The following is a 23,165-nucleotide window of genomic DNA, read 5'->3' as shown; positions in this document are numbered from 1 at the left end:
CTGAGAACCGCCCCGCGCCGCGCCTGGAGCCCGCCGGCGATGGGCGGGGCCTCGCGAGGGGGCGGGACAATGTGTGAGGGGGCAACGCTAAGGGGGCGTGGCCTCCCTGAGGGGACAATGCTGGGCCGCGCTGAGGGGGCGTGGCCCCGTGAGGGGACAGATGTGAGGGGCAGCGCCGGCCATGGCGGTCCCGGAGTCCCCTCAGGGACGGGGGGGTCCCCGCGGTCCCCCCCATGGTGGCGGGGATACTCCGGTGTCAGCCGTGGGCGTCCCGGCCGTGAGACACCGCCCGCGGCTGATGTCATGCTCGGTGACAACGTCTGGGAGCGGCCTTGTCGGGGCCGCAGCCCTGTGGGTGCTGCCCGTCCCGGCGTATGTGTCCCCCCGCCATCGGCTCACCCTCAGGTAAAAAACTTAAAATCTAGAAACTTCCCCCTTACAGACCCACCACACCAGAGCAGCACGAACGGCTCCTTTCCTGGAAGGGGGAAAAATCCATCCCAAGTTGTCTCCAGCCTAATTTTCCCCTCACTATTAAGATCAGGGATTGAGGAGCCGGACAAAAAAATGTGCAGGAGAAGTGGGTGAAACATCGGAAAGAGAAGAAACCGCGCTTTTTCCAGCCTTTCCAGAGGAACAGCAGAGCCACGATCACATTTTCCCCATGCGGTTTCACACAACAGAGCGGCTTTCATGGCCCGGCGCCTCCTGCCCTTGCTCCCAGTCGTTGCTTTCCCTTTGGAAGCCCAGACTGTATTTTTAATAGTCTGAGAGGAGCTGCACCTGAGCGTCTCGGCAGAGCCGTTCCCAGGGCAGGCCGGGGCTGTGGCATCGCCCGAGGTGGCACGGAGTGACTTCAATGCCGTCTGTGACCCGGGATGAGCCTCCCTGTAATTTGTAATTTGTACCCAAATGCAGCCCGGGATGGCTCCATGGAATGGTTACCAACGGAGCGCTCGCTGCTAATAACAAAACCTCCTGTCTCTCCAGGCGTTTGCTGCATAACCGGATGTCTTCACGCAAATATCAGCTTTGAATGCCCTTGAATTCATCTGGAGCAGGAAAAACTGCTGTGAGCCCCTCTCCAGAGCTGATAGGGCTGGGCCACCAATGTGACAAAGTCCTTTTTATTCCCGTTCCTGCAGCTTCTGGACAGCCCCAGCTCCCCGGGAGCCAGTGGAATATCTGTCTGTGCTTGGTTTAGAGTCCAAGGAATCTCACTGATTCATGGGGTGGGACAGCTTGGGCTGGAAATTGGTGTGGCACTGCAACCAAACTGATGTGGGGCTGTGCAGTCCAGCCCTGGCCAGGAACCTCCCTTGGTAATTACCCGTTAATTAATTGCAGCCTGTACCATGAAGGATACCGTCTGCCGTTGTTGTTGTTGTTGGAACCCACGTTCCAACAAGGGAAGAAATTTCCTTTAAATGGGGTTGTCCCAGAGACTCCACAAGCATCTGTCTTAGTTTGCATGGCAGAGTAAGGAATTTGCACCAGTTGGGGCCAAATGTGGATTCTGGGATTGGTTTAATGAGGGGCAATGAAAGTTGGATCCTCTGCCTGTTGGGAAAGGCAGGAGCTGAGTCCTTATTCAGGACAAGGAACACTGAGCCAGGCACCCCCCGCAGCCAAGGACCAAGCCTTCCTCTCTGCTTCACAAGAAAGTTTAAAATCCCAGGTTTTGGCAAACCTGCAGCACTTGCCAGGGCTCCCCAGAGCCCAGACCCACCTGCTGCAGCACAGGCAGTGGTTCAGCACAAAGGAACAGCTCTCCCACGGCGCCCAGAAAAGTGGGTGTAGAGCAACAAATTTGAGGTCTGTGAGGCTCTTGGGGCCTTTTTATGTTCCCAGCCCCACAAAGGAGCTGCCAGAACTGTTTTTCCCTCACCAGTGCTGCATTTCTGCTCTAACAAAAGCTCTCCCCTGCTGGTATCTCACAGAGCAGCTAATAGCTTATTTCATTTATACCCAGCTGCAGCAGCCCTGGCTCTGCTTTAATATCTTTTCAATTATTTCACTTTCAGATGACATTTTCCTGGTTTCCAGCTACCACTTACCAAACCTCTTGTGCTCCCCATTCAAATGAAACATCTAACAAAATGTTCAGTCTGAAAGCTCTCAATTCTTTCCTCCTTCAGTAATTGCTGTTTGTATTATTCTGGATTTATTTATTTCTTTTTTAGAACACTTAGAATTAATTTGTCCACGCTTTACATAATAAATCACCAGTGCTGCTAACAATCCATAGGGAAATGAGCATCACCCACCTTTAACAGCAGTGAGGAATGAGTCAGGAAAGTTCAGTGCCTTACTCAAAGCTAAAATTGCACCGAGCCACAGAGTGGGAACAAAGCAATTCTGGCCCCCCATGTGTGCTCAGTGGGTCACTCCCTCAATATTATTTTATGCTGCATTCAGGAGCTTGGTCCCCATTTGGCAGAGCAGCAAAACAACGTGGGATTGTTTCACTTCTCCAGCAGTTTTGGCCTTTCTGCAGCAGTTTTTCCATCTCAAACTTTCCAAGTGCTTTTGAAACTGGAGGCATCAGATGTTAAAGATATCAAAGCAGGCCCTCTCCTGCACTGGCTGTGCGTGTTCCTCCTGTGGAATTCTCTGCCACGCTGACCCTGAGCTCAAAAATGGGTTTTTATTTCCACGGGGAATTTTTCAGGCACGGGAGGAGCTCAGCACACAGGTCATGCTGTCACTCAGTGGGACACATGTAAGAACATCCCATTTTTTAAATGGTAATGAAACTGCTGTGAGGAGAAGGATGCTGAGGAGGTTTGGGAAGGAGAGCATCCAGGGCTGGCTGTGACAGAAGCAGGAGCCTGTCCTGACTGCTGGGTTCATTAGAGCTCCTGAAAGCCACAAAGCTGGACACAGCTGGGACAGGAACCTGCCCAGGGACACCTATTAAAGGCAAGCAGGGCTGCCACACCCTGGCTATAAATACCAACATTCCCATTCCACAGCTAATTCGGGATCCTGGGATGCAGCAGTGAGGCTCAGGCCCAGCCCTCGTGTCACAGATGCTCTGAGGAGCTCAGGCCCCCTCAGCAGAGCCACCCCAGGAGCTCCACGTTCCTCCCTCCCATCCAGCACCGAGAGGGGTTTGGGCTCCATCCACCCCCTGCCTCCTGGGAGGGACGGATTTGTTTTTGGGGTTTTGGGCTCCATCCCTCCCCTGCCTCCTGGGAGGGACGGATTTGTTCTGGCTCATCCCTCTCTCACTGCCCCTGCGACGAGCAGGGTTTGCTTTGCCAGACTTGCAAGGATTGCGGGGGAAACCCAACTTCTGCCGGTGTCAGACTGCCTGCAGCTTGCTGTGATTCCCAACCAGCTGTCCCTGCATGGCTCATTCTCCTCCGGGGTGGCTGCCAAACTTTAGGATTAGTTGCAGTGAGCAGCTGAGGACACGCGTGGAGCCGGGCCTGGAGCTCACAGCTGCCACAGCAAACAGCAAACAGCTCAGTGCCATGGGCTGAGCAGAGTTACCCTGCACAGGACACATCCCCTGGCATTATGTGGGAAGGTGACCTCATCCCACAATTTCTGGGTCACTCCTGTGCTCCATGGCCCGAGCACAGAGCTTGGAGAACTCAATGTTTCTAGGAAATGTTCATCAAGAACTTTCCGTGGCAGTAATTGCACTCGGAGTAATTTAATAATCAATGGCCTTCCCGTGCTTCTTCCTTTTTTGTTTCCCCTGGAAGCTGGCATATGGTCCTTTCCCCGGGGAGCTGGATGGTAATTAATGCATTTTGTGGTTAAATGCTTGGACTCAGCATCTCAGGGCGCCCAAGAAGCAGGGAGGGGACAAAGCAGGCATTGTCTGCAGGTTTCCCTCTGCAGTGGGTCCCCTCCACTGAGGGGCAGCTTGTTGGGAATGCTGACACAGGCAGAGCTTTCACCTCCTTCCTTTGGAACACGGGGAAGTTGAAGTGCTTGTCACCTCCCTGCCTTTGGAGGTGATATCCAAGGGAGGGAAAGGAAAGTTGGCTCCCAGGACCACACACACAACAGGAGTAATTGAATGCCTGACTCTCCCCTTTCAGCAGGAGGCTGTTGCTGTGCTCTGCCCAGGGTTTCTTGCTGCCCTACTTTCCAAATTCAGATATCAGCCTGTCCTCTGCTGTGAGCATCAGCAAACAAAGATTTGGGCTTCTTCCTTCTGCAGGAAGAGACCTGCAAAGGATAAAGAGGCAGAGATGGAGCTGGGTCTGAGTGCTGGGAAACCTTCCCATGGCAGCATTGGACACACAAGGAGTTCTTCAATAAAAACCCCAAATCCACTGCATTCTTGGCTTGAAAAGTTATTTGGGAAAGAGAAAAAAAAAAGCTAGTTTAGTGAGCCTGATTAAAATCTATATTTCCCCACCTTTATGTATAGAAGTTGCTTGAAAGTAAATAAATTCAGGTATTGGCTGTTTTCTTTTAAGGTTAGTCCCCAGGTGATTCAAACACCTGGGCTGATAAGGAGATTTGGTGAATATCACTCCACAACCTGCTTCTCCTGAAATAGCAACCCCAGCTTTGCCTGGCTGAGGTTGATTAAGTGCTTAAATCAGCCACAGCCCCCTGCAGCAGCAATCAAACCCAGCAGTGAGGTTTCCTGCAGAATTCCCATCATCAGAAAAGCCTGGAAGCTGCTGGTGGCTGGGGCTCCCCTAATGAGCCCTGTCCTTTATATCCCAGCTGGAATCCAGCACCCAGGACTGGCTCCTGTCAGAGCTGAAATGCAGAAACTCTGTTTGCTGTGGGTTTAATGGGCTGCAGCTCTGAGGGGCACAGGGAAGGCACTGCTGGCTCTGTGCTGCCCTTTGTGTGTGGGGAAAGGGGGAGCTGCAGCTCCTTTCTAGATCCCATGGATCTGCAGGGACCAATCCGGTCACAGCAATGACACCAATGCTCAATTTTGTCTCTGAGGTGCAGCCCAACATCAGAGAGAAAAAGATTGACAAAAAAATCCAAGTCCAACACAAAACCTCTTTATCTCCAGGCTGGCTTGATCCAATGCTGTGAGCATTAGGAATAAATCCTTCCCTGGGAGGGTGGGGAGGCCCTGGCACAGGCTGCCCCTGCATCCCTGGCAGTGTCCAAGGATGAGCAGCCTGGGATGGTGGAAGGTGTGGAACCCCATGGCAGGGGTGGAACTGGATCACTTTTAGGGTCCCTTCCACCCCAAACCATTCCATGATTCTGATTCCATCAGTGCAGGCACCTGATAATCCATCCCATCCCAGTTTAGGGCAGGACTTTAGGGCAGGCACCTGATAATCCATCCCATCCCAGTTTAGGGCAGGACTGTCATCTCACAAACCCAAATCACTTCTGTACAGCTGGGCACCAGCTGAACTTTCACATCTCTGCTCTGCCTGAGGGGTGAAGCTGTGCATCCCAAATCCCCTGAGCTTTCCAGGAGGTTCCTTGGGCAAAGTCCACATCTGGGAGGGATGACATTGAGCCCAAGGAACAAAGGGAACACCTCTCCCAGAGCCACCCTGCTCCAAAGCCATGGCGTAAATGCTGATCTGACTCAAGCAGTGACATGATGAATGTGGGGTTTATTTCCTCCTACCTGAGTCACACTGGAAGGAGCCAGATTTTTTTCCAAGTACTCAGGAAAGGAAAGGAATTGTGGGAAGGACAAGAGGCCAAGATCTTGCAGTTCTACCAGGATTTGGAAATAATCTTTCTGATAAAATTATTTGCATTGCAGCAGCATGTAGGGTGCTCCAGCTCTCCAAACATGGACAGAAACTCCTCCACCTTCTCCAAACCTTGCAGCCTGAGGCACTGCCAAGGGTATGACATCCCAAATCCCTGAGATAGCCACAGCAGGACGGGGAACTGAACCCAAACCTCCTGAGTCACCGACTCAAAAAGCAGCTGCGGTCCCCAGCAAAGCCACTGTGCCCTGCAGATGGGGAGAACAACAACAATCCTGCAGGGCAGGACCAAGAGTTCCCAAATCTTCCTGTCTCCCTGCTCCTTATCGGAGCACAGGCTCGACCTGCTCAGGCTGAAATTCTGGTATTTCAGATCATCGGGTCCTTGCTTTTGCAATTGTAATTATCACCTCTTTACCCTGGTGGTTTGTCTGTGCAATGATTGCTGTAAGGCTCCTCGGGCTCCTACTGAGCAACGATAAGAGCTGGTTAGAGGCAAAAGCTTAGGCACAAACCCGGGAGAGATAATTGAGGACTGGAGCCATCCCTCTGCCCAGCCAGGGATGTGCAAACCCAGCCAGGCTCTCAGAGCACCAAGGCTGTGGAGATTTTCCCATTTTAAATCCTTTGTTTTATCCCAGCCATGAATCCCAGCTGATCAGTGCAGCAAAGTGGGCCATGGGATGGAAAGGGGAGGAATTGTCACTGAGGGGTTAAACCACAGACAGCTGCTTCTCTAACCCTGCCCTGACCAGCTGCACGAGAGGTTTCCACGATTCAGGTTTCTTTCACAGATTTAAAACTCATTCCAGATAAGCAAATGAGCAATTAGCAGCGCTGTATCTGTGATGTCATTAAAATTCAAATGTTGCCCTGGCTGCTCATTAATAGTGGGATGTGCAGCTGGAGAGGATGAACCCAAATCCTCTGTTGGCAGCAGGGGAAGCCCCTCTCTGCACAGCTCCTTCTCTGGGGGTTGGTGCCAGCAGGGCCAGCCCCTTCCAGGCCCCTGAGCTGCTGCTGTGACAGCAAAGCCCCGGGGCTGCTGCAGCTCCTGCAGCTGCTCCAGCCAGGATGGAGACCCTGGGGTGCTCAACTCGAGGGATGCAGAGGCTGAAAGAGTCTGATCCCTTTTATCCAGTGCAGAAATGCACCCTGTGCTGAGCTGGGAGCCCACAGACACAAACCCAGCACCCGTGGAGATCAGTCACCCCCAGGGCCCTGTTCTCCCACACAACGTGGGGATTTATCCCTTTTCACAGCTCCCTTCACTTATCTCTGTCCTGGATAACAGCAGGTGTCCCCTTTCCCTGTCTGGAAAGAAGAGTGGAACTGAAAGCAGAGTCTGCCTGCAGCCACAGGGATGGCTCCCTTTATCCTCCCCCATAAATAATAGAAGATTCATTCACAGGCTTGTAATAGATTAAAAATAAATAAATAAAAAGAGCTCAATTTTGTTTTGCCAATCATGCACTTAATGCAATTTTCCCTTCTCGTCCCCTTGTGCTGGTGCCTGTGGATTCACAAAGGTTTTAATAAGCTGGAAAGGTGCCAAACCATTTCTGTCTCATTAAAAAAATATCAGCACGGTGACAAAGGTAATTTTTTTCACATCAGTAGTCAAATCCACTTGCTGAATTAAAATCCAGCTGACAGGGAGACTATCAATTTTTAATGGGAGCTTCCTCCCTCCTGGAGAGGGGAAGCCTGGGGGGGTTTACCTTAAAAGGGATCCACATTTCTCACAACTGTTCCATCAGCTTTGGTTTCATCTGGAGCTCGAGTTTTAAAGCCTGAGTGAGGAATTACAAAAAGTAAAAAACCTCCTGAGAGCTTCCCAGGCTGTGCCCCCATAGAAATTCCCTTTTCCTACTGCAAGTGTGGGTCAGGGGCTGGAGCCCTCTGAGCTTTGTGTGCTTGGGGCCAGGCCGGAGCAGGTCAGGGGTGGGAACGAACTCAGAGGAAGCTCTGGCCGATCTGATAAGGACTTCACGTGCCCTGGAGAGTCCGGCCCCTCACGCTGGCCCTCCTCTCCAGGGGCTATCCCCAGCTGACGTCGGCAGCAGAATTCCATTTATTTCATAGACACAACAATTTACACGAGCTGCAGCTCTGCCCCTGCACTGAACACAAAGTTTCTCTGTGGGGGAAACAAACAATTCCCCACAATTCCCTTTCCCCCAGCGCTGCTTTCCCAGGACAGCTGCTTTCCGTGTTTTCTTTCAAGTGAAACAGAAGGATCCTGAACTTCCCGGGGATTCTGAGCATCATCTCCCCACACCCGGATCAGCACAAGGACCAGCCTCACGCCAAAGCTCCCCAGGATCTGTTGGACAAGGTCCCTTCTCCGTTTCTCCCTGGGATTCAACAGCTCCATGCAGGAGCAGCCCCGGCCCCAGGTGTCCCAGCCCCGGCCCCAGGTGTCCCAGCCCCAGCTCCGGGTGTCCCAGCCCCGGCCCCGGGTGTCGCAGCCCCAGCTCCGGGTGTCCCAGCCCCAGCTCCGGCTGTCCCAGCCCCGGGCCGGTCCCTGCCTTCAGCCCGGCGCACAAAGCCCGCACTGATTCCGGGCGCTGCCCGGGGCAGCCACATCCTGCCTTTGTGCGGGAGGAAGGACGCTCCGGACCCACACCCCTCCTGCCTTCAGCCCCTCGGCGCGGGGAAGCAGCTGTGGGAGCTCAGAGGGATTCCTGACCCCATCCCGGGCTGGGCTCGCAGGTCAAGGCGCACACCTGGCCCTGGGAGGTGCTCACCACACAACTCCCGATGGATTGATCCTGAATGGGAAAAACCCACGATTCCTACAGAATCTGCCACAACACGAGTGCTGAAGATAATTAACGACTTGGTGATTAAAACACCTTGCACTGAAGGCTCAGTCTCCTCTCCTGCAGCAAACCCCAACCCGTGGGGAGCTGCGCTCCTGGCACTGACCCCAGCCCCGCTCTAGGGCCAGCACGTTCCCTCCTGCAGCGCTGATTTTTGGGATTATCCAAACCCCAAACCAGGCTCGGTACAACCCCAAAACACGAACGAGCTCGGGGGGCCCCGCGGCTGCGTCACCGTGAGTCACCCCCGCCCCAGCGCCGCCCTCACCCGGCCCGGCTGCGGCTGCGGCTGCCCTGAGTCACTGCCCGGAGCTGCCGGATCCCATTACAAAACCCGGCACTCCCAGCTAGGGAACAGCTCCACTGCGTTTTCTCTCCCTGGGAGATGGGCTGGAGCCACACAACTCCCGTTTGCTGCTGGGCACAGCCCTACACAAGACACCAGCAAACCCCAGAGGAGGCACTTTGTGGCTCTTGATTTTAAATAAAGGATTGGGAAAAAAGGCAAGAAAAACCCAAACCCTCCTTTCCAGCTCCTCAACAAACTGTGATCCTCATCCCTCCAGAACAGCTTCCAGTCCATCCCCAGCCTGGTGAGACAGAGCCAAAGCCACTTGGGGATGTGTAGGCTGTGTAGGTACAAACCTGCAGTGAGAACTGGGGACTCCTCTGAACATCATCTCCCTTGTTCTCCTGCTTTAAGAGCAATTAAAATCAACCCCACTTTTCCCAGCCATCTCCCCAAGGCTCAATCCACACTCAGGATGGGACAAATGAAAAATTCACCACCTGACAGCCTCCAACCACCAAGGCAGCAAACACAAACCATCTCAAGTGGACCAGAAGATCTCTAACCATGTTGGATGCTCCCTGAGCTCCACTCACAGCAGGAGGAAACGCTCTGGCTCAAGTCAGAACTAAACTGAACAAGTGATAACAAAGCCAAGCACTCCTTTCCCCCAGAACCTGAGTCAGAGCAGCTGAGCTGTGTCACCTCACGGCAGGAAGGACCCCAGATCCTGCTGGACCATCTGATCCTGAGCCAGAGGGAGCCCAGATGAGAGGGGCTGGTACAGGACATCCTCTGTCTCCAGCCACTGGGGGGGACCATCCCCAGCTGCTGTTTCACACCCAGCTGAAGGGACCCCAGCAGTTCCAGCCTCTTTGAACTCATCCAGGATTGTTGCACAAAGTTCAAAAGTCAAACTGCTGATTAGTCTGGGAATACACAACTCCCCATCCCATTGTGCTGAGATTCAATAATCTTTTTATTACCCTGGAAGAGATATAATTACTTCCAATAGTAATTTATGAGTAAGACACAACTCCATTGAATTGTCAGTGCTTTGAGATATTGGTGACATCCACAGTGGACTTCAAGCAGACAAATCAAAGATTTATGAGATGATCCTGTACCAGATCATCAGTTATGACATACAACAGGTGGAATGGACTCCACCAAAACACAGCTCTGTGCCCTGCTGAGCTGCTCCTCCCAGAGCTGCTCTGACACCAACACACAGGGATGTGGAGTTTGGTGCTGCAGGAATGAAGTCACAGTGCACAACTGCTCCTCCAAGCCCAGGTCTCTCCCTGCAGCCCTCAGGACATGAAGCAGTCAGGCAAGGGAGGTTTTGGGATGGCTCCCTGCACAGAGCTCTGCCCTGGTGCTGGGATTTGTCCCTGGGCTCCCAGGGAGCAGCAGCAGAACAGTTCTGTGTCCTGGGGCAATGCAGGCTAAATCCCTTGGCTCAGGAAGTTCCACAGCACTCCCAGGCAAATTGCCAAAGTCACACAAGTGGAAAAATTTAACAATCCAGCCCTGAGTTTCTATAAGCTTGGAACTGTAGCACACACACCTGCCATTGTCCCAGCTGTTGACACAACAAACATCTTTCTTCAGAAGCAGCTACAGAGACTGACCTGTGACTCACCTCGGCCTCATGCTCACTGCTGAGGACTCAGTTCCACTTAAGTTACACAGCCCGATTAAACTTTTTGTAGAGCTGGATACAATCGTCACAGCAAGTCCCTTACCTAGACCCTGTGTCTGTCACTTCACAAGGGTGGCCTGGGTCAGGAAGCCAAAATTCAGCATGAGCAGATCCAGGATAAAAAAGAAGCGAGATCCAGGTAGCTCCTGCCTCATCACACCAGGGTCATTTCTGAACTACAAATACAAGGATTTAAAAACAGAGAGAAGAGGTTAACCAAGAAGCTGGAGTGGGGAAGGGATCAGACAAGTTTGGGTTTGGATGAGGGGAGCTCAATCAGAGGATCAGGAGAGAATTCAGTGGTGTCAGGAACAGCAGAGACACAGATGGAAGCCAGCCCAGCAGATTCTGTGCTAAAAAGGGTCTGTGCAACCGCAGGGACAGCTCAGGAGAGGAGAGGGCTCATTTCCCCAACTGATATTTAAATGAAATGTTACTACTTGAATGGATAAATAGAAAGGAATTAAAATACTAAGCTAAATACAATTTAGAAGTTATATTCTTTTTAAACACTGCATTTAATTGCTCTTTTTAAGCCTACACCATTCTTTATGGATAGATGAAAAAGAGGCAGGGGGAGCAGCAACAATAGGAACTGCAAGGGAGATGGAAATGTGGAGGGAAGGCCTGGCCCATCCAGAGGTCCTTTATCAGCCCTGGAGGCAGGAGATGGAAATAGGTGTGAGAGAAGATAAGCAGTGACTCAGGCCCTGAATGTATTTAAAGAACTTCTATTAGTGCTAAGATTAAAAGGCACTCAGAGGTCACCAAACCCAGGTAGAAGCAAGATTTGGATGATAAAGGAGGAGGCATTAAACCCTGGGGAGCTGCACCCCTGCAGGACATCAGGGAAAATCCAAGTGAGTGAGGATCAGCACGTCCTGAGTCCTGGTCTGTGGCTCCTCAAGCACCAAATTCACGCAGATGGACTTTGAAAAATGCCTCTGTCCAGAAGCTTCTTGGAATTTATCACACACGTTTTAGTAACAGGTGATCCTCAGCATTCCAGCTCTGGAGGAGGTTTACAAGCACTTGAGCACACAATGACATTTGTGTGAAGAAACAAAAGGTTCAGCACACAGGGAAGGGCAGGAGCTGCTCTGAAACTTCCCCTCCCAGGAGCTGGAGCTGCCCTGCCTCAGGTCAGACCCTGCACAAGGGCAAGGAAAGATTCATCAATCTCCAACTTCACTGTGGGCACCTCAGCTACTGCAGCTGCAGCACAGAAAGATTCACAAGCCCCTTCCAGAAAAACCTCAGGTTTCAGAACTGAGGTGATTTCAGAAACACAGCTGGAGTTTTTACAACAATTCCACAGCAGCAACCCAGCAAGTTCCCAGTGATTAAAAGGGGATTGGAACTGGGTGCTTTGTAAGGTCCCAACCCACTCTGATTCCATAATTATGGAAAGGCAAGGAGCCCCCAGGATTCCTCAGATGAGCTCTCACACCACTACAGCTCCTTCCCCAAGTTAATCAAACCTGCTGTTCATTTCTTGCAGGGCCTTCAAACACTCCACTTGTTCTGACCAGCAATTTTCACAGCAAATATTGAGTTTGAGCTTCTCCATTTTCCCAAAACACTGCCCAGGTAAGGATGTTAGACTCCTGCTTGGCAGGAACTCCACAGGAGCATCACTAATTAAAGGGCTTTTCCTGCTCCACCAGGCCAGTTAAAAGCCCCAATTTTTCCAGAGCCAGCACAGTGGATCAAACACTTTCTCATCTCTGAACACTCATTAATCCTGCACAAAACAAAGCTGATTAGCAAATGTAAACGTCCAGATAAAAATAGCCAACATCTGTTTAAATTTAGAAATTTATTTTGTTTAATCCACAAGCTTTATATAGCTTTAGTTAAAAAAACAAAAACAAAGAACAGTGAAAACATGACAATATCCAAAGTTCAGGTTCCTCTAAACTTTCAAAGAACACAGCTCTGAAAGTTGCTCAGACCATTCCGAAGAACCGTAACGAGACAAGATTTATGAATGGGGCAACGACAGCTCACAAACAAAATTTATGGAACTGAAGGAATTATTATTTTTTTTCTGGGTCTGCTGATCATGGAAACTGCCCTTTAAAAAAAGAACATAAAAATACAAATGAAATTCCAGTGTTCCAAATCAACATGTTACATCAATATAAACCCACAGTGTCCTGGTAAACAACATGCTTTCATTTATGTACCACTCTAAATTGCTATTCTTGATTGGCTTTATGGAGACTATACAGGCAACAGTAGAAAGCATTAAAATAGAGATGTACTTCCTTGAATTCTGCAGTGGTTTTACTCCTGGGCAAGCCTACAAACCACAAAGGTTAGTAGCATCATGTAAGTGATACAAAAAGAAGTCAAATGAGCCCCTCACAAATTCTGCTCAAGGCTCTGCTGGATTTCAAAGAAATGAGGGAACTGACGGTCATGTTTCAAACCTCCAAAACAAATTCCTACTGCTTCTAAAAAGTCTCACTCTAAATGAAATTATGCTGTCAATGAAAGAATGTCACTAGTACACTGTGGACACCTTTTGTAATGTAAATCCATGCCCTTTGTACATGGTGAACCTCAACCTAGCAATTATTACAACAAATGTTATATTCTAAAGCTCAAACACATTTAGCAATTTGAAATTGAATTCTGAGTACAAACCAAATAAAATGTACATTATATCAAAGGGTTGGCCTAGGAGGGGGGGGACACCTGCGCCTTCCTCATGGACCTCAGGGCCTTCTCCCGCAGGTGCTTTTCGAGGTCATCCAGGTTGTCCTCGGGTTCGCTCTCAGTCTCCTTCAAACAAACACAAAGAGCTGCTTCAAACACCCCAGGCTGGCCAGGCTGAGCCCTCCCAGCACTGAAATCTCCACAGGGAATCACACCCCCCAAATCTCACTTTGGAACTGGGGCTGTCAGAACCCCAGGAGAGCAGGGCACACCCACCCTTGACAAAGTCCCAAATTCTCACCTTTTTGGGTTCTGTCTCTGCTTCCTGCTCTCCCTGTGCTGAGGTGGTGTCTGCTGGAGCCACAGCAGCAGCTACTGCAGCTGCTGCTGCCTTCTCCTTCTTATGCTTTTTGTGTTTCTTGTGCTTTTTATCCTTTTTATGCTTCTTATCCTTCTTTTTCTTCTTCTTCTTGCTACCACCTTCTTGATCTGAATTCTGTAGTAAATAATTCAATAGATGTTACAACTCATCTCTAAGGCTTCAAAGTTTACTGGCAAAGAATGGAACTGCCCCTGGGAAACACCTTAGAAGAGGAGGTGAAGATACCAAACAATCTGTTCTCCTCCCACTGGGAATACTCTGGGTTTGCACATAGGATACTGACCATAAATAAGCCCCCCATACTTTGTAGACCATAAAACTCATGTACACTCATGAAATGGGACAGACTTTTTCCCAGAAGTCTGATTTTCTATAGAGCGCTATTTTCTCCCACACTTGGAGATGTTAAGCTTGAAAAATTCATGTTACAAATTGTTTTTAGAAGTTTTTAACAATGAAGAATGACCCCAAGCAGTTTCCCCCCTGTGAATAACCCTGGGGCTGCTCAGCAGCTCAGCCCTCCCAACCAGAGGCTGTTTTATGAGCAGACAAATACCCTGGCAGGTGATGGGCTCTGAGTTGGGCTCTTGGCCTTTTTTGCAGGTGACCAGTTTGCAGAAGGAGAGCGAGAGCGGGCAGGAGATGCAGGTCCTGGGTGTTTTTTGGGAGCTGTCTCAGGTGACCCTGACGCAGAGCGGGACGAGGACACGCGCCGGGGGCTGGGGGTGGAAGCCCTGGGGAACACAGAGTCAGAGGTGAGACAGAGCAAGGCAACATCAACACAAGAGCCAAAAGAACATCTTCGCTTTAACTTGGTCAGACTGCACTTAGAACATTTAAATTGATTTTAAAAAATAAATAGATAAATTGCTTTGCTGGTGTGATAAAAAAGGCAAAACAATCCAATGGCAGAGTGGATCCATAATGCAGAGGGATAATGCAGCCTGAAAAGCTGTTAAACAACCCTGCTGCTGCTCACAACTGACTGCTGCCTTTCTGCTTGAACTAAGTTATAATCACATTAAAAGCCAAGAGAACAGCAATGCTATTTAAATGTGCAAGGTTTTCCATTCAGCTACATTTTCCTTCTGAAAAAATTCATAAGCCAGCACCACACTTCTCACAGTCTGCTCAGAAAAGCAGCATCTCACTAAAGCCAAAAATATTTACAATCTTAGCAGTTTATCATGAATGGTCACTTATGGAATTATTTCTGAGCTGATGAGAAGTGTTGGTCCCCTTCCACAGTTAGGTTTAAAGACACAATTAGGTTTTCTTTAAAGCCAGCAATTAAAGGGAAGGATCTGGGGAGACCTTGTGGCACATTTCAGGGTCTTATGAAAAGGAGGGAGAGGGGCTTTTAATGCAGGCAGCACAAGGGGGAATGGCTTCCACTGCCAGAGACAGGGTTAGATGGCAGACTGGGGAAAATTTCTTCCTTGTGAGGGTGGGGAAGAAATTTGCACAGGGTACCCAGAGCAGGTCTGGCTGCCCCTGGATCCCTGGCAGTGCCCAAGGCCAGGTTGGATATTGGGGCTTGGAGCAGCCTGGGACACTGGAAGGTGTCCCTGCCATGGCAGGGGTGGCACTAGAGGGGCTTTAAGGTCCCTTCCCACCCAAACCATTCTGGGATTCTGTGATTCCTTAACCACTTCCACTGCATCACAACTAAATAACAACCCCTCATCAAACCCCAAGCAGACAAGATGGGTGTCTTTACTTTGTTTTCTTGGGCTCTGGCGTTCTGGACACCCTCCTGATGGGCCTGCTGCTGGGTGACGGTGACTGTCTCCTCTGCGGCGACGCCGACGCTCCCCGGCGCGGCGCCGGAGGGCTGGAGGAGGGGTGGGAAGCTCGAGGCCGTGGTGAAGGTGAATGCCTTTTGTTTTGTGGTGGAGAACGTGTTTCCCTGTTGGATCTGCTGGGAGGAGACCCCTTCCTGTGCTTGGAAGACACGGAAGGGGAGCGCCGCTTGGCAGTGGGGGAGCTCCTCTGTTTTGGCGGTGGGGAGTGGGAGACTCTGCGCTTGGACTGGGGGGAAGGGGAGGCCCTTCTTTTGGGAGGGGGAGGAGGAGAAGCTGTTCTCCTCTTGGGAGGGGGAGATGGGGAATATCGCCTCTGGATCGGGGGGGAGTATCTCCGTGGAGAGGGAGAACGTCTGCGCGGGGGTGGTGATGGAGACCTGCAAAGAGAACAAACGGTCAGGGGTCACCCAGGCACGGACATCAGTCAGCAGTGCCCTGCAGTGCACCCAAAGAGGGGGAAAAGGACTCTAGAGCTCTTTAAACTTCTCCGAATTTAAATTCTAGAATTCTTTAGAAGTCAAAAGAGTTTAAAATAAAACTCTTTAAATCCAGAAAGGTTGTGGTTGCCCCATCCCTGGAAGTGTCCAAGGCCAGGTTGTACAAAACTTGCAGCAACCTGGGCTGGTGGAAGGTGTCACCACCCATGGCAGGGGGTGGGACTGGATGATCTTTAAGGTCCCTCCCAACCCAAGCCATCCCATGGTTGTGTAACTCCAATTCAGGATCTGCAGCACCAACCCAACAACATCCAGGCCATGCACCCACCACACCCAACACAACACAGCCCCCTCAGCTTCCCAGTGAAGGAACTGGGAGCAGAGCCCTTTTCCCATGCCCAGAGGAGGCCCAGAGCAGGCAGGGGGTGCCCGGGGGGGTCGGTACCTTCGGCGAGGCGGGGACGGCGAGCGGCGGCGCCGGGGCGGGGGCGCCGGGGAAGGGGAGCGGCGCCGGCGCGCGGGGGGCGGCGAGGGGCTCCTCCTCCTCCTGCTGCAGAAAACAGGCACCCATCAGGAAATGCAGCCGAGGCACCAGCTGCTCCCACTACACAGAATCTGCTCCTTCATGCACCTCAAAATGGAATTCTACTGGGAGCACCGATGGAAAGAAACGTACTTGAACCTTTCTGAAGAGTGTGAGATGATGAGTGTCTGACTGTGCCCCTGAGCCCACCACGGTGTCTGACTGTGCCCCTGAGCCCACCACGGTGTCTGACTGTGACCCTGAGCCCACCACATCAGCCAGGACACGATTCCACATCTGCACAACCTGATCCATCAACACCTTGTAGCCAAAGAAAGACCAAATGGTTGGAATAAGTGATGGATCACATGCTGATTTTGCCTTGGGTGGAGGTAATTTTCTTCACAGTGTGAAACTGTGCTCCATCTGAAATCCAAAATTATTTATTTCTTGAAATGCAGTGAAAAGAAAAAAGAGAGGCTGCTAAACTGCAGCTCTCTGGATTAAAACTGTTCACCAAATGAGCCATTTTCTACTTTGCAGGGTTTAACAACAGACTTCTGGAAAAGGGAATTTTAATCCAACGCATTCTTGCATAGAATTTTAAAGGAAAGGAATACTGGCAAAGTGAAATATTCCCTTTTTTAAAAAAAAGCAATTAAGATAAAATGACTGGATAAGGGAAAATTGAGAGCAATTAAAAAGCAAATCAGTTCATTTACATTAAGTGAGATCTGATTTCAAACATGCTGGGTATTGTTCTCCAAGGCAATGAAACACACTTTTATAGATAAGAGTTTGCTTCAAAATACAATGTTCTTTTATGATCCAAAAATCCCCCAGCCTTCAAATGTACCAACTGTCCTAATTAAACATGTATTTATGCAACAGGCAGTACGTGAATTCAGTGTGTTGCAAAACAAGATCAAAGCCTTTGAATCCCAACCTGTTTTCCATAGAAATGTTTGACAGGATCCATAATTAGGAAGGTCTGCATTGGTGAGGGAGTCATCCTTATCTCCTACATCATTATGTGTGCTGGGAGTATCTGCTAGCTAAGGCTTAATTACAGCCTGCTCAAGGGTCATTACATCCAATTAATAAACCCATCAAGCTTCCTGCACCTTTCTGTATTTCTAGACCAACACAGAGCAAAAAGTGTCACAAATAAAAAAGTCACTGCTGTTTTACTGATTGTCTACTTCCAGTAGTTTCAAATATCCCTTGAACTGAGAAATGAGAGTTTTGAAAACTCCAATCATCTCTGACCCAGAAGATCAAGATCTTAATTGCTTATTGCAAGTGTGCAGGAGGGTTTTGAGTCAGTGGCAGCAGGAACCCAACACTGCTCACCCAAAGCTGGGTGTCTGGAGCAAGGAGCCCCTGAGGAACATAACTGTTCAGCTGTTTCCAGGCATCAGTGGGATGTAACAGCATCAAAGTTACTGATGTCACAGGCTGATGTGAATTAACAAGGGGTGAGCAGTGAGGGACACAGAGCAGGTGCTGCTCCTTCTGTTTTTGCCAGTGAAATGGTTCCAGGTCCAACAAAAGAAGGAGCACATCAGTCTGAATTTCCGTCACTGTGAGTGTGCAAGTGTAACGGACAAAAGGACGGCAAATACTTATCCATGCCAAAATAAATGACAGCCTGTTTAAGAGATGAATTTCTAACCAACCTTTTCATCACTGGTGATTGCCACCTCTTTTCCATCTGCATCCTGAGAGCAGTGGAGGGAAAACAAAACAAAACAGAACAGATCTATCTGCCACGGGTCTGAGGCAAAAATGAACACCATCAAAGAAAGGTCAGAGCAATTTCTGCCAAATGAGTGTAATGGGAAGGAAACCTTGAAAGAAGTCTGGGCAGAGTGGGCATGACTTGATGTGTATTTGGTGAGAGTTGCAGAGATAGACATAAATACCAGGAAGGGATGAGCTAAGCTCAGGAGTTACCGAGGGGAGGAATCCTTCTGGCGCTTGCGGGGCGAGGGGCTGCGCGAGTGCGAGTGCCGGTGGCGCCTGCCCACCTCCCCGTTCTTCACGTTCGACCTCTTGGGCCTCTCCTCTTCTGAGGAAGATGAAGAACCAGAATCTGCAAACATAGAAAGAATCACTCTCTGGAAAATGATCTTTGAGACACTGGTCACTGCTGCAGTTCAAACCAACCTCATCTCCCATAAAACGAGAACCCAAAATTTAAAACAGATTGACTGAAGGTGTTGGCTGAACTTAATGATAAAAAAATCTACTGGGTAAAAAAAACTGTCCCCATAAAATTTGGCTAGACAGGTAATTTAAAAAGTGAACTGCAGCTGCTTTTTGAAACTATGTGGACAAAAATACCAGGTGAATTTACTGATCTCAAGCATAAAGAGTCCAAAGTAAGGAGAGATGATGTAATCCACAGCACACAATATTTGTGCGTGATGTTAAGAGTTTAGAAGCGCAATTTTAAAGATGCAAACCCATTAAGAAAAGATGTAATGACCTTTAAAAGTCACTTTTATTCCTCCTGAGTAATAATTAAAGTGACCTCGTTATGAGTGGCAAATCTGTAATTAAGTTTACAATAGCACTGCAGAGTACAGAGCAAATAGTTTTAATCTGTATTTGAACTTAACTACTTCCTGCAAAAGGAAACTACAACGCAGTTTTCGGGAATTTCTGTGCTCCATACCAGATGAAGACTGTTGATTTTGCCTCCTGTACTGACGCCTCTGTTGGACAGAATCTGCTGCAGCCATTTTGCCTCCTTTGTCTTCTTCTGAAAGGACACACAAGGACAGGGCACTTAAACCAGGGATAAAGATTTGCCTATGCAGGCAGAAAGAAAGTTATGGACAGCAGACCATCAGGTATGGGGTTTTCCCTCACTCAAATCTTAGGATAACATAAGGCTGAAATACACTTCGGCTGAACTTTCATTCCAAGCAATCTTGGATAGAAGGAGGCAGCAGGAGTGATCATTTTTAGAGTTCTGAAAACTCTTGCCTTCAGTGCCAGACTTCCTGGAAGGCTCAGCACTTCCCTGCCCAAGTATTTCTGACTAAAAACCCCACACCCAGCAGCAGAGCTGAGAAGTCAGAGCCGTACCTGATTCCGACAATTCTGCTTTCCTGGGCTTGGGTGCTGGCGAAGGAGACTCTCTTTTCTCACTGCTCTTATGCTTGGGCGCTACAAGACAAAAAGAAACAGCTCAGCTGCAATTCACACCGTTCCTTCAACAGGCACACGTGAACAGCAGTCCCAAAGGGAACCCGGCTGTGATGGTGCCCTCACCTGAGGCCCTGCTGGGCGAGACGGAGCCGCGGCTCTTGCGGGCGCGGTTGGACTGCTGGGGCGTGGGCGAGCGGCGCGGCTTGGCCGGGGGGCTGCCGGGGGGCGAGGGCCGGTGGCGGCGCCGGGGGGGGCTGGCAGAGGGGGACAGCCGGCGCGTTTTGCGGGGGGGGCTGGACACGGGTCTCTTGGGAGGCTTCTTTGGTGGAGAGCGGGAGCGCGACGAGGACGAGGAGGAGCTGCTGCCGGACAGCGAGGCCGAGGAGCGTCTTCTCCTGCAAATCAAAGTCACATCAGCTCCTGCCCTGCCACGGTGGGGAACATGTCAGCACAAAGAACAAAGAACTGCGGTTGTTTGCAAGCACAGACACTGAGCCACAGACAACAGCACTTCCCAAACATGGTGGACTGCCTGCAACACTCGGTTTGGAGAAGAGGAGGATAATGACCAATCTTTCACAGTTATTCTTAACTATAATAGTGAGCTAAAAGTTGTTAGTGTCACCTTCACTGGCTTTCTGTCAATCTACAGGCTACAGCTAAGCTTTGCCCCTGGAAACAATTAGTTTTGGTTGGGCTCTGTAACTTTTGGGTGGTTAAGAGAATTGTCTCTGTTAGCACGTGTCACTTAATGATCTCCAGAGCAGATCTGGGTAAGAGCTTAGTGTGCAAGGACACTAAAATGTTTTACACCAGGAGGTGAAAATTTCAGACAACTTAACAACTTAACAATTCAGAATCCATCTATTCATCCTTATGTTTTAGTTTTTCATCTTTACTTTGCAATTTTAAAAGGTAGGGCCTCAGAATTCTGCGGCAAAATTTGTGGCAAGTTCTGTTGCAATTGTGTACCTGCAGAATCCACCTTTGGCTGCAGAATTCCTGAGAACCTGGAAAAAAGAAACCCTACCTTGAGTGAGATAAACATTTGCTGAAAGGGTGCTCTTGTACATCTTGCAACATACATGTTTGATACTTTTCACAGTTTTCCCAGTAACTGTGTGAAATGAACATATTGACAAACTCAGGAAATAGTCATCACCTTGTCACAGAAAGGAAGAGAAGTGCTCCTTCCTCAAAAGCAACTGCTGTACACAAAAGAAGCATCACTTTGATTCTCTTCCTATGAAAAGGATCAGAATCTATTCTCTCCCCATGAAGACAAATGTCTATTTTGACACTGCCAAAAGCACATCATTTACTTTGCAAGGCAGCTAAGAGCTTTGCCTCTACAGCAATTCTTATGCTGTGAAAAATGTGACTTGCAACACCAAAGGGCAAATCTTGAAGAATCTTAAGGAAGAGAACATGAAGAAGAAACATACTTCAAGTCCAAATTTAATTTTAGGTGATAGAAATACAAGTCATAATTAAAAATTCCTAACAAGTAAAATTCCCAACTTGTTCTCATTTTTTTCCCCCAGTCAGGAAAGAAAAGTACTAAGACTTAAGCAAAAAAGCCCTAAGGGCTATCATGTCAGCCTGTGCTGGGAACTACCCAGAGCCATTTGAAGAAGCAAAAAAGAAAAAAAGCTCTGAAATTGCCACTTTTCAACAAGGTGGAATTCTCATCACTACCCTAACTCAGAATAAATAATTTCACATCTGCAACCGTGTTCCCCCACAGCACACTCAGGAAAAGTGACAGTGCAGTTTCTCCATCACTCTGATCACACACCTGCCACTGCTGAGGTGAGATCAACAGGGAATTTTGCTAACACAGCTACAGTTCCCTTTAACTTTGCAGGTTTAGCACTTCAGCTGTCTCAAAAAGCAGGGCTCTTACCGCCTGACGGGGGATCTGCTCCTCCTGTGCCTGGGTGGGGGAGGCATCCTCCGGGGTGGGCTCCTCCTGCGCGGGGACGGCCGGCGCCGCGGGCTGGGTCGCCTTCTAGGGGAGTAAGACCTGTCACAATCAGAAATTCCAATGAAAAGCAACTATCTAACTTCCAGAGTTGAGGAAATGTATCCTCGGGGCACTGAGTGCAGAGCTGTTTTCCTCCAAGTGCACTGTATCAAGGCTGTATTTAGGTGAGGATGCCAAATGTACAGACACAATCAGGGCTTTCAAGTTTAACAATGTCACTCCATTAAGTAGTAGAATAATTAAAAAAAGGAGGTAAAGAAAGCATTTTTCAGCATCAAACCCATGTCCTAAAGAAAGGCTACACAATTCTCATTATCAATATTAAGCAGCTGAATTCCTTCTCTGATCAGTGCTGGTCACCATGAGCATCTTCTCATAAATCAATACAAACAAAACACTCCCAAACACATTTATACACTAAATGCATCCTTCTCATTTGGCCCAAAACATCCACAGCTCAACACCTCTAAAAACATCACTGACCAAGAACATTAGGTGGCACCTGCAGCAGAAAATATTCTCAAGCTTCACAGTCAGCCCCTGAAGCCCTACCTTGACCGTGATCTATGGCGCCTTCTGGGTCGGGAATGAGATGGAGAACGGGACCGGGACCTTGACCTGGACTTGGACCGAGATGGGGATCTCTGACGGGTCTTCTCCTTCTCCTTCTCCCTCTCCCGCTCCCTCTCCCTCTTTGAATTACGTTCTGGTGAAGTTTCCTTAGTCTCTGGTACAGGTGGTTCAGGTTTAGGAGCTTTTGGGATATCACTGTCAAAAATAAGGACTTCATTTGTAAGCATATACAAACCACAGTCTGCATTTTAGAAGCTGCCAAGATATTCCCCTACAGCAAACATTCTCCTGCCCATTCTCTGACAAACTGCTCCAGAATTGTGAAAAGAGTTAGAATGCGGTACAATGATTCAAAAAGAGTAAGTAACATAGAAGCTACATGATGACAACCAGCTGGAAGTCAACATGACATTGTCACAAGTGTCAATGATGAGCAGGACAATGAAATCACAGCGGCAGCAAAGCACACTGCCCTTAGAATTCTGCAGAGGACAAAGAAACCTCACTGAAGATTCTAAAATAAATGCTTTGACTGTTGCAGGGGCACAGGGAAGAGCAGGCACTGCCCAAACCAAGCTCCAGTGAGGTATCAGAATAATAACTCCATTTTTTAAAGGCAACACATGGCTCTACACACAGAGCTCTCACCTGTTTGAAGCTGCCTCTTGCACAACGGTCTCCTTTGGTTTCACGGAGGGCTCTGGCTCAGGAGTGGCCTCTTTCTTCTCTGGGGCAGGGGTGGCACTGCGGCTCTTGGTGCGGTGGTGGGGGGAGCGCGAGTGGCTGCGCTTCCGCTCGCGGCGCACGGGAGACGATCGCCGCCGCGGGGAGGGAGAGCGGGACTTGCGTCTGGGGAGAGACAGGGCACTCACAGCCTGGGGACAGACAGGGCACTCACAGAGCACTCACAGCTTGGGGACAGTCACAGCACTCACAGCCTGGGGACAGCCAGAGCACTCACAGCCTGGGGACAGCCAGAGCACTCACAGCTCAGGGACAGTCACAGCACTCACAGCTCGGGGACAGCCAGAGCACTCACAGCTCAGGGACAGCCAGAGCACTCACAGCTCAGGGACAGTCACAGCACTCACAGCTCGGGGACAGTCACAGCACTCACAGCTCGGGGACAGTCACAGCACTCACA

At 49.6% G+C, this 23,165-nt stretch overlaps 1 protein-coding gene across 7 annotated transcripts in view; it reads right to left on the bottom strand.

Annotated features, from left to right (window-relative positions):
* Positions 1-12,295: 12,295 nt before the first annotated feature.
* The window catches only part of SRRM1 (serine and arginine repetitive matrix 1), a 17,621-nt gene continuing 6,751 nt past the window's right edge, over positions 12,296-23,165 (bottom strand). The window contains exons 6-18 of one of the 7 annotated variants that reach the window (XM_058820012.1): positions 22,670-22,870; positions 22,001-22,216; positions 21,368-21,487; positions 19,585-19,856; positions 19,399-19,479; positions 18,983-19,069; positions 18,259-18,397; positions 17,982-18,023; positions 16,225-16,329; positions 15,258-15,719; positions 14,094-14,271; positions 13,457-13,651; positions 12,296-13,281 (exon numbers count right to left, since the gene is read on the bottom strand). In XM_058820012.1, coding sequence (XP_058675995.1) covers positions 13,177-13,281; positions 13,457-13,651; positions 14,094-14,271; positions 15,258-15,719; positions 16,225-16,329; positions 17,982-18,023; positions 18,259-18,397; positions 18,983-19,069; positions 19,399-19,479; positions 19,585-19,856; positions 21,368-21,487; positions 22,001-22,216; positions 22,670-22,870 — 2,203 coding nt within the window. In that variant the 3' untranslated portion in view covers positions 12,296-13,176. The remainder of the gene's footprint in view (positions 13,282-13,456; positions 13,652-14,093; positions 14,272-15,257; positions 15,720-16,224; positions 16,330-17,981; positions 18,024-18,258; positions 18,398-18,982; positions 19,070-19,398; positions 19,480-19,584; positions 19,857-21,367; positions 21,488-22,000; positions 22,217-22,669; positions 22,871-23,165) is intronic. The other 6 variants (XM_058820010.1, XM_058820013.1, XM_058820011.1 and 3 more) reach the window with 6 other exon arrangements.

The sequence above is a fragment of the Ammospiza caudacuta genome, chromosome 25 (assembly GCF_027887145.1).
Source record: "Ammospiza caudacuta isolate bAmmCau1 chromosome 25, bAmmCau1.pri, whole genome shotgun sequence".
NCBI classification, from domain to species: Eukaryota; Metazoa; Chordata; class Aves; order Passeriformes; family Passerellidae; genus Ammospiza; species Ammospiza caudacuta.
The sequence above is the reverse complement of the archived record's forward strand: the minus strand, read 5'-3'. Positions and strand labels throughout refer to the sequence as shown.